The sequence below is a fragment of the Clarias gariepinus genome, chromosome 13 (genome assembly GCF_024256425.1).
Source record: "Clarias gariepinus isolate MV-2021 ecotype Netherlands chromosome 13, CGAR_prim_01v2, whole genome shotgun sequence".
In the NCBI taxonomy this organism is placed as follows: Eukaryota; Metazoa; Chordata; class Actinopteri; order Siluriformes; family Clariidae; genus Clarias; species Clarias gariepinus.
The window spans coordinates 8,752,771-8,764,581 of record NC_071112.1 but is presented as its reverse complement, the minus strand read 5'-3'; the positions used below and the strand labels follow the sequence as shown (position 1 = coordinate 8,764,581).

The 11,811-nt window shown below is 33.8% G+C and overlaps 1 protein-coding gene across 1 annotated transcript in view; it reads left to right on the top strand.

The window, feature by feature from the left end:
- Window positions 1-643: 643 nt before the first annotated feature.
- Window positions 644-11,811, top strand: part of lck (LCK proto-oncogene, Src family tyrosine kinase) — a 32,153-nt gene continuing 20,985 nt past the window's right edge. The window contains exons 1-5 of the mRNA XM_053509471.1: window positions 644-958; window positions 6,160-6,266; window positions 8,650-8,719; window positions 9,265-9,355; window positions 11,331-11,432. Of these exons, the coding sequence (XP_053365446.1) occupies window positions 6,165-6,266; window positions 8,650-8,719; window positions 9,265-9,355; window positions 11,331-11,432 (365 nt within the window). The 5' untranslated portion in view covers window positions 644-958; window positions 6,160-6,164. The remainder of the gene's footprint in view (window positions 959-6,159; window positions 6,267-8,649; window positions 8,720-9,264; window positions 9,356-11,330; window positions 11,433-11,811) is intronic.

Below are 11,811 nucleotides of genomic sequence, written 5' to 3'. Positions count from 1 at the left end.
TTCAGTTTGTTTTAGATTTTGTTACAATTCTTAACAATCTTAGCAAATAATTAGCACCTACGACTGGCTGATGATGTGTGAATAGTTTAGGGTATGCCATCTGGAGGTTTATAGAGGAACTTTACCAATTTACCACTTCAAATGCAAAAGTTGAATTAATCTGAATAAAAATAGATTCTGAATTGTCTGAATTGTTTAGAATTTAATTTACCTACCTAGTGTCTGTGAGGGTTTCCTCTGGGTTCTTTGGTTTCCTCCCACCTGTCAAAAGCATGTGGGCACAGTGGGTCTTTTTACCATGCTAATGCTAAAATTAACCTTAGGTGTGAATTCATGTGTGTGTATGGGATGCCTTGGATAATCTGGTTTGTTTTTAATTCAGTTCAATTTATATTTATATTAAAATTCACTATATTCACTGCAACAAATGTGTAAACGCAGGACAATTTCCAAACTGGAACATTTCTGCCTCCCCAAATTAAGCACCTTTATTTCCACTGACAGAGAAAACAGGCGTCTTGTGGCTTTTTTAAAGCTATATAGAGTTTTTTCTCTCTTACACACACTCGCTCCCTTTTACACACACACACCTGACCCACAGTAATGGAATCCTAACCTGGTTTTTCTAAAAGCTAGCTAACGTTTTTCACTGTACAGCTGTATGTGTGTTCTCGTGGATGGCACCTGTGAGATACAGAACAACGACAGGAAGCTCTTCACACAGCTACACTTTGTCTGTGGTGTGTGTGTGCATGTATGTGTGTGTGTGCGTTTTTGTGAGGATGTGATGCGATCTCACTCACAAAGAGTTGTGTCTAACGCCGAACACCCTTCTCTAGTGCCAGTAAAACACATTTTTTAGCATTTTTAATCCTAATTTTAATGGATATGATCGTGTTAAGCTGTGGGCGCCTTCAATGAAATCAGAGGCCTTTGATTGGAAACTGCACTGTAACAGGTAAGACCTGAATAAAGACCAAAGTTAAGGAAAACTGGAATGAGAATTTTGAAGGTCACTTACTATCTGAATCTTTCATTGTGAAAAAAATATTAAAAAGTGAAGACAAAACAGCAGACTTTGTAATATTTTACTTAAAAAAATAGATGTTATGTTAGAAAGCACTATATTATAATCAGTATGCGTTGTGTAGTATTATAACAGCATATGTCATAGTCTATATCTTATCATCTTATGTATACTGTGACTATTTCTCATGATGTTTAAAGACAAATCCAAATAAAAATAAACAATGTTGAGAAATGCAAGTATATATACAAGAAGATTGTTCTAATATTACAAAAAATATATAAAAGACAATCATATGGTTAACACATGGTTTCTTTACATATTTAACTGGTAACTAAGGGTATAAAATGTGTTAAGCAATATGTTTAGCAATATGTTTTAGTATATTAAACCTCAAATTTAGTACTTATTTGTTAATGTAAAGAGTTATTTTTATTGCTAACGCCCCACCCTTATTCATGGACGATGCAGCATGTGTTTAAATTTATATATATAAATTTCACCCAATCTGTTGTATATCATCATTACTGTTACTATAAATGTAGAAAATAGTAAAGAGCCAGTAAAAGATGCCCAGTAGTAATCAGTTTACTGTACAGGTCTAAATCCTCTTGCATCTTAATACCTAATAATGCACCTAAAATTCTTCTTCTATGTTCATTCCGTACTGGTTGCTATGGGAATACCATAGAAAGATTTAATAGTATTTAAACATGAATTACAAGAACATGAGTTATCCTGATGTACACCCTCATGTACTGTAGAGTATGGCTAAGAGTATGTCTAAGCATATGGTTTCTGATACTTACTAAGTCAGTGCTGAAAATTTATGCTTAATAAAGTTACACATGAACCAACAAATAAAAAATGAAATCAGTTTATTAATATTATGACACCATCAGCTATTATTATTTTTAATCTCATGTAAAAAAAAAAAATCAGTAACAAAGAAAAAAACTATTAAAATTTCAAAACAAACATTTTAAAACAAACAAAAAAAATTGACAAAATTCTAAATTTTCTTCCAAAACTTACAGACATTGAGTTAAAAATAGTTACTGAAATTTCTGTATACATTTATACAGGATTCGATTATCAATGCAAGATCATTTTTTTATTTTACAGTTGATAATAAGCAGTTAAAAATTAAATCCCTTTTTCTTTTTTACATACATGAGCCTGTTTTTTTAAATGTCAGACTATCAAAACAACATCTGGCATCCCATTACTGGTTTCCCAGATCTCAGATGTAGGTCATTCTTTACACGTCGGCTCAACCATTTTAACACATTTCCCTGTTTATCAGGAAACGTCATGGCCCAGTTTTAGTGATGCTGGGGAGTTTACATCTGGTGAATACCAGAAATTCTTGAACACACCATCTATAAGTACAATGTAATTTATTCTATCTAAGATCAGATCTAAATTTCTTATTAGAAGTATACATGCAAATGTGCATCCTTTAATGTTTTTAAGCAGATTATAACGCTGTCATGTAATTCGCTGATGAATCAATGTTTTAAATTCGCTAAGACATTATAGAACATCCGCGGATATAAAAAAATCATAACAAAGCCATTTACTTTTTTTTTTTTATTTCTTTCCTTTAGATCATGAAACTTATGAATTCAGCTGTGTCTACACAAACAGGATGCTATTTTTCCTCCCAATATGTATAATTGTGATTGTTATTAGGCTTAACTTAATCGCTTTGCTCACATGTATTGACAAATTTATTTAAATTTATTCCAGCAATTTTCATTTCCTGATTAGACCAAGCCTCTCAAACGCATCGCGAAATACGTATAATCGATTTTAGTTTAGTATGAAATGAAACTTGCGTGGTGGGTTTTGGAATTTGTATACACTTATTTCCATAATTGTGTTTTTGGGAAACACCTTGCTCTTATAAATCACATCCCGTTCCACCTAATCAACACCCACGTACTGACTCTGTTTATTTCCATTTTAAATATTACAGTAAAAGCTGTCTGATTCAGAAGGCTGACTGAAGGATTTGCAGTTTCCTTTAGAGAATTAAATGTTAAGCTCCAGACGCTGAGCACTCGGCTTTTATGTAGCCAAGATCACATTTCATCCGTTAGGTAACAGACAATGAACATTTACATCACCCCAGAAAGGATTACAGATTTAATTAGTCAGAAGGCGTCGAATAGTTTTCTATAAGAGCATCTCTAAAACTAGTTTAGCCACAAATCGCAGGTTTATACTAATGCACTTGTTGTAAATTTTATCGATTCATAGTATCAGCTAAGAGACTTGTACAGCAGATGCTTCAAATACTGTAGATGATTTAAATAATGTAAAAACTTATATGGTGAAGTGTTTTTGTATATAACATATATGAAAGGAGTCTCCAGTGTCAGAGCTTTGTAACAGTCTAATGTAAAGCTGTGACTTATAGAGTGATGTTATTAATATCACAATGTGACATTTATTAAATAAATCATTGTAATCTTTACTGGAATTCATTAAGTCAATTCCAGTTATTAAGTTATTAACCATAACATAGTTTATAATGTGATTGTAATGACCCTATAACAATCCAGTTAGCGAGTTGTCAGGAAGGAAAATATTTAGCAGTAGTTTGCACTTTACTCTCTATTGGTAGATATTTTCAGTGAGCGAAGAATGTGATAGAGGAACTACTGTATCTACCAAATGTAACAATGTAGACCAATGAGTTAGCAACCTAGCATAGCAATGTAGAAAAATGAACTAGCTAGCTAGCATAGCCATGTAGACCCAAGAACTAACCAGCTGGCATAGCAATGTTGACCAATGAACTAGCCACCTACACGTAGCATAGCATTGAGGACCAAAGAACTAGCTAGTTAGCATAATGTAGACAAACAACTAGACAGCTAGCACAGTTCCTTAAAAAAAAAAACAGGAAAAAAAAGAAAATGAAATGTTAAAATCAAGTTAGAAATTATCTGTTAAAATCCTCAACAACAAAATAGCATAGAACCTCAATAAAAGAACCTCAGTGAGTTCAAAATGTCTCCAGATGGAGTAACACCTTTTCAGATGTAAAAAAAAAAAAAAACACACACACACACACACAAAAACAAAAACACTACGACAACTGAAACACAAGCGATGTAAGAGATCCTGAAAAGGCTGTGGGAACACAAACTTGAGGAATGTAATAACAGTCCACCAAACCAACAAAACCTGATTTAATGAATGTGTCTCTGGTTTTCATAATCCTCACTTCCTTTCTTTTGTTTTGTCACAGTTATAATGATACTTTTGGATCTTAATTGCTCACAGAGCAACTCTGGAAAGTGACAGGATGTAGCAGAACACATTAAAAAGTTTACACACACACACACACACAACACACACACACACACGCACACACACACACACACACACACTAGCATATTTCAGGCCGGATATTTAACCTTGCCTCTCTCAGGACCCTTTTTATTTTGAGACTGAACTCGATAAGGGATACTTTTCACTCAAGTTGTGTGGAAACTTCTGACTCCATCTCAGTTTCCATTTTCTCCCACTCACCCTTGCTCCCTGAATACACTCTAATTTGAGGAGGTCAGGCTTTTCCTGACCTGGCCCCAGAAGTTTCTCACAGATTCAGATGTCTCTAAGATATATACTGTAAGAATAAGAATTATTAATATAAACATCAAAAACAGTATTTAAAAAATATACAATATTAAAAACAGCTTGTTAAACAGGGCTGAGTTTCAATGACGACAGGATAATGCCTAAAATGATGACTTACAAAAGCAGGGAAAATATAATAAAAATATATTTATTTGTAATAAAGTTCTAATAAAAACACCTTTACATTTAACATATAAAAAAGCAACTCAGCAATAGGGTAGAAAGATAGGGGTGGGGTGGGTTAGGGGTTTTCAGGATGTTACAGAATTAATAAATAAATAAATAAATAAATAAATAAATAAATTGTTTTTTTTTTATTTAATATTCTTTTATTTCTGCTCTTTGATCGGTTGGCAACCAATCGAGTGTTTACCACTCCTTGTGCCCTAAAGTCCATGGGAGGCCAGGCCCCCTATAACCTACACAGGTTAAGGGGCATGGATAATAGATGGAAGAACGAATTATATAATTTATTTCCTTAGATATTCGATCCACAGTTTTTAGCTGATACTTGCCCAAAAATGAAAGTATCAACTCAATGCCTTCTCTAACTAAAAGGTAAGTGTTTATGTTTAAAGGCAGTGGTCCAGATGCTATTAAAAACTCTATCTCAGACTTGATCCTAAGGAACATCTGGCAAAGAGCTAAAACATTTACCTTAAGCAGCTGTGCACCCAACTCTGAATGCTCATAACTTTCCCAATGTAAATATGACAGGAATTGTTTAATTAAATCACTGAGAATAAAAACGACCCTTGTTTTTTTTACTCCATGGCAGCTAAAATTTTATATTTAAAATCAAATTGTTTAATTTATAAGCACTTATTTGCTTTAGACAGATTTCTGGACTTTTTCAATTATTACCAACACTTTTACTTAGTTACTATTCAACCAAAAACAGATAAAAAGGTATTGTTGTGCTGTAATAGAAAACTAATCAACTTTATGTTGGCATTGAATCTTGTAGTGCTTTATTTATTACTTATGATACCATACACAAAGTATGAAATTTTATTTTAAATGTTTTCCTTGCATTTTTTTAAATACATGAACAAGAAAAAGCATCTTTTCATCTTTTATACGTATGTAAAATTAAATATTATGTCCATAAAAACAGCCCTTTGTTTGTAACTAAAAGTACTTACTTTTTTCCTTTTTTTTTAGGGAATTATAAAGCACTGTACCCTTATTACAATGATCATACCAAATACGATTTTCTAAATCATTTACGTTTTTCATATTAATCCATTTAAAATATTTCTTCACAAGCCTCTGCCTCTCGGCAAAAACAACAGTGTGTCGTGTCACCGAGAAAAACACAACACATAAACTCCATTTAAAATGGTATTAATTTACCACTGTCCGTTACAAAGAACTGACACAGGAGAGTTCTTCTTTAAATATCTCCTTCAGACTGAACTGAAAAAGAAGGACTAATTTTCTGGATTTGTTGTTTAACATTACCGTCTCTCTAACAGACACCATGGGAAACTGTAACTCTTACGACTCGGATGATGGCTTCTCCTACCACCCTGATGATGACATCTGCGAACACTGTAACTGCCCCATTCCTCCTGGGAACCAGGTATGTCTTAGAAGAGAAGAAATTATTCGCTGTGCCTTTGAGATACCTCTCACTGAATTTCTCATGGCATCACGTGCAGCATTTCTACTTCAGTAACTCTGTCAGTGTGCTTCGCGCTGTGTTGCATTCACTGTATCGATGTAGTTGTAAAACACGGTTACTTACGAGTGATGAATGTGCGTGTGTCTGCGATGGGTTTCCTAACGCCACATCTTAGAACCCTAAGGCACACAATCAACTCGGGTTAACAATGCATGATTTTGTGTTCACTTCCCGAATGTATGCTTTTTATTTCATGAAGATTAAAGATAGATTTAAGTCAGATTTTCTGTAACAGCAGCTTTGCAGCACTATGCAGTAAGATCTCATTCACTGGGTTTTGTAAACATCAGGTTAATCGGTTAAAGTATTTAAATCAGAAGCTCCACAAGAAGCGTTTTATTCCGTACTTATAACCACTTGACTATACATGACAATAGCTGCACAATAGAAACAGAAAGTATCTGTGATGCATCTTCATCATCATCAACACGGTTTGATGTGAGGCCTCAGGATAAGAGCTTGTAGCCATATTGAGCGGATGCTGACGTACTGCACGGGTCTGTGGTCTCTTCGTGGAGAGAACGAAGAAAGCGGAGAGTGCAGAAGTGGCGTTACAAATGAGCGGAAGAGGGGCGAAGAAATCTTAGTGGTGAGGTGAAGCTAAAGACACTCGAGCGATGGAGACACGGAGTGGAGCGTATTTGATTTGTTGGTATTTCTAAAAAAGAAAAAAATTCTAAGAACTTTTAAGGAAATCCATGTCTTGAAAATGAACAGGTTAAGATTTGCTGAGAGGATTACACATACTACAGCGTGTCTATGCATTAAGTTTTGGGTGAAAAGACACCCGAGTATATGTTAAATTAAGGAGTGGTTTTTTTTCTGAGTGTAAATTATCTAAAAAAAAATAAATAAAAAAATCCAATTCATAACTGTATCATTTTATACAAATCAAATACTTCCCATGATGAGCTGGCAGTTTCATAGGTTTTGGAAAAAATTACCACACACACACACACACACACAGAAACAAAACAAGTTATCTGTTTATGATATGAAAAGCTAACACACATAAAAGATACAGCACATTCTCCCGTTTCAGTTTCAAACGATTTGTTTCTTCTGTCAATTAACAGCTGATTTTTTTTTCATCCTCAAAATCTAAAAGTGAAATTAACACCATGATTTCCTCCTCTTCCTGCCACAAATGTAGCTGAGGCATGTTTTAGCGTGACAGAAGTCAGAAATGTTTATATATATGTTAAATTTAGCCGTGTGAAATCTGCGTTTAACTCTTCACACACAAGACATGTTGTCTAGCTATGTATGTAAAACTGCGGCGTTATTACGTAAGTCTAATTCTGGTGTGAAGCGATACAAAACTATTAAAAATCCCTGAATGAACAAAGCTTGAAGACAAGCTGCATCTCTTTCAAGAGTGCAAATATGATGGTTGAAGACCCTGAAGACACTGACATGCAGGCTGCATGATGCTAAAGTGGTAGCTATAAACTTCTGTCACTCGTTAGCTACATCAGCTTTGTAGTTGACATTTCTATAGTAGCAGCTCATTCATTGGGACTTGTAGTGCAGATAACCAAAATTTTACTTAAAAAAATAAATTTTTGTCATTTTTTGAGGTATTTAGGTATTTAAAAGAGGAGTGAAACTATAGGAGTTTGAGAAATATAAAATACACAATGTGTATCTGAGTGTGTTTTAGCTGGAAAATTAACACACACACACTTTAGGGGAGCTCTGAGACCTGTGCGAACATGTTAAAGAAAGCTACATGTAATCACTGATATCATGAAATGACTGATATAAAGAAACCTATTAACATGTCTGGAAGAAGTCTCCAGTGTCAGCGCTTTTGTAACAAGTCAGAGTGTTTCTTCAGGTCAGAAGAATGTAGATTTTCTGTCCCAATCACTTCGAGCAGCTGTGTTTTCAGGATTAAAAGGTTATCTATAAAAGCATAAAACGTATTGTGTTGTTCATCAATTAAAATATATTTTTTCTTGGTTAGGATTTTGCTATAGTATAATAAAGCAGAATGAAGCATTTTATTATAGGGACAATAATACGCTTTGTCCTTTCATCATACCACCTTCTTACTGATTATTTTCCTGGTATGTTTTATTCCTTATATGGAGTAACCCTCAAATATGATCAGAAAAGCAAAATTTCAAATAAACAATAAAAGCTGGGGCGAGGGACTTTTACATTTCCCAGATTTCTTTTGACATCATTTTATGAACTACGAGGAAACTACTTAGGCTGATTAGAAATCCATTGGTGTGTTAATTCCTCTTTTTTTTGTTGTTGTTGTTTTTCCCAGATTCCCTATGACGACGCCAAGCTCCCATTCAACTCCAACTACACACCTCCTCCAACCTCACCATTACCAGGTGAGAAGGTTTACCATACATAACAGCATCAGGTGCTGAGGATTAGACATTTTAGGCACAAAGAGTCTTTAGATATTGATAATCATTCTAAATCCTTTCACACAACATTTACAGTGTTGCTAATCAAAGTTGTTAAATTATTTAAATTCCCTTAATCTAATATTTTATTATTTCTGTAGTAACAGAATTCTTTAGCATGGAAGATGTTACACATTGTGATTTTACTATTTTTGGTGCAAGCTACATATTTCTTTTCATTTTTAAGGACTGTAATTAAATTTTGCATTATAATTATTCCACAACAAGTATAAATAACTTTATTGTTGGCAAAATTATGCTGTTTGAAACATTTCTTCCTGGTGTAGAAAATTTATCAGCTTTGAGGCAGTAACAGTAACTCCATCACACGTTGATTTTCCAATAGTTTTTTTGCCATACAGTGGTTTTATTCTTTATAGATCGAAATTCATAATTCGTCAAGAAATACTGTTTATGAAATTATGACCTAATAATTTCTAACATTTTCTAATCAATGTTTATTCTAGATAACTTGGTGGTGGCAAAGTATTCTTATAAACCGTGCCACGCTGACGACCTGGGCTTCGAGAAAGGCGAGAAGATGAAGATCATTGGCGAGTAAGAGATTAATTTGCTTTATTTTGGAGGAAATGGAAAATACATTGTGTTTCTAAAACTTTTGCTATCTCTGTGCATGTGAATAAAAACACTAGATAGAATCTTTAGTAGATTAGTGCTGGAGCATTTTCCCTCACCCATTTGTATGATAAATGTATGAGCTCACTGTTTCCAGTACATTGACATTCATTTCAAATACTTTATAGAGCGAGGACCTACACTCCTGGCCACTTTAATAAAAACCCATGGAAATTTATGTGATTATAGAAATTAAAAGCTTCTGTGAACCAAAAACTGTGAAAAGTGAAAAGCATGATTGTTGGTGCCGGTTGGACTTTTTACACGACAGTCAAGTGATCTGCTTAAACTTGGGTGTCCACTGTAGCCGCGTGACAGGAAAGAGACCTGATGTCGTCTTCATCTGCCTTTAAGGGGACTTATTACACAAAATTCACTTATGGGCGTTCAGTGTGGGTACAATAAATTAAGGGGAAAAAAACATTGGTACTGTTTGTCCTATTTATATTTTTATGTTTTGGCTGGGGCTTAAACAAGACAATTAGGTTTCTGTACTATTATGACCTCATACAAGTAAAGCTTGATACTCAGCTCTGCTGTTCTCTCGATGGGCGTGGCTCAGCACATAGACACTGACATGGGGCATTTAGAAGTGAAATAAAGAGAGTTTGATGTTTAAGAACATGCATTACCTAAGAGGTATTTCAAACACACACACACACACACACACACACACACACACACACACACACACACACACACTTTGTGGGAGTCCTGTGTTAATTTGTTAAAGAAATAGGACAACATAGAACCTTTAGTATTTGGTACGCTAAGAACCTTTGGTATTTAGTACGCTAAGAACTTTTAGTATTTGGTACGCTTAGATGCTTTTCAAGCTTGTAAAGAGTCTGGCTTTTCTACTCTGAGCTCTGTGCTCAACAAGACAATGGGCTTTTTTGTCTGATAAACTGCACAAAATTTTTTAAAAACTTTTCTCAGCGGCGCGTTGTGCGTTTGTGCTGCTGCCAGATGATTAGAGTATGTGGCAGCGACACAAACACACAACACACTGGTGTTACTAATAATAGTCAATAACAGTCTAATAATAACAGTCAATAATTTCTCTCTTTAATTTTTAATTTCTTCCTTTATATTTAAAGTCAATTTAGTTTCATGACCTACTGAATATATATATATATATTACTAAAAATAAAATGTTACAAATATCGTAATTAATAAACAATTACAAACATTTTAGTCTTTTAAAAAAGAACTTTATGACTTTTTTTTACAATTATTTTACAAATTGTTTGTAGCTTCAGGTTTAATGATATAATTAGTTTAATTATTTTAAATGCTATTTAAGTTTAATATTTAACTAGGCAATGTGAATATGATATTTATAGATGGCATTTAATTATTAATATTATACTATTTATGTATAAACAAAAATACATATAAATATGTACATTTTTTAATGGGAAAAACCATATACAGGTACTGTATGTAAATGTAGAAAATAAAAACTATCATTAATGTTTTTATTTTATTTATTTGATTTACTTATGTATATTTGAGTAGCTATGCCTAAAACACACACATAATAATTTTAGTAATAACAGTAGTGATATTTCTGTGTTGTACAGAGTTTCCATTATTATACACTTTTAACTGTGGATATTGTTCATAAAAATGCTGCTGTAAGCAAAATGTTAACTAAAATTAAATACGAGTTTCCATAGTAACAGATAATTTTTCAAAAACCTAGCTTAAATTGATGATTAAAGACTTGAGGTGTCCTGTTTCTCTGGAAACTGTGCATCAATGTATTTTATTTTATCATGAACATGTACATGATTCAACTGTTGTATTTCCCTGTTGCTCTAGTCTATTAAAAGTTTTCCTTATTAAACATTAAAATTTATTAATTAATTTATTTATTTATTTATTGTCTCAGTGATGACCCTGAATGGTACATGGCTGAATCTCTGTCGACGGGACAGAGGGGTTACGTGCCACGCAACTTTGTGGCTCAACTCAACAGCATGGAGACAGAACCGTACGTAACTCTCTCTCTCTCTCTCTCTCTCTCTCTCTCTCTCTCTCTCTCTCTCTCTCTCAAATGCACACATACATGCAAAACACATGCTCTCAGACATGCATCCAACAGCTATTGTGTGCAAAAAGCCATGAGCTCGAGCTTAGTGAGAACAAAAACCACCAAACATCACACACAGAAAATCAAACCTCATCAGTGTTAAATATGCAAACAGTGGTAACACATTCACTTTTACTGTCTCAGTAGTTAAAAATACTAATTTGCCTATGGGTTTTTTTGGGGGGAGAAAACAGGATATTAGAATTCAGACATTACAACTGAAACCAAATGCATTTTGTACTGAAAGCCATAAAAAGGGCATGCAAAGCTCTGATAATGG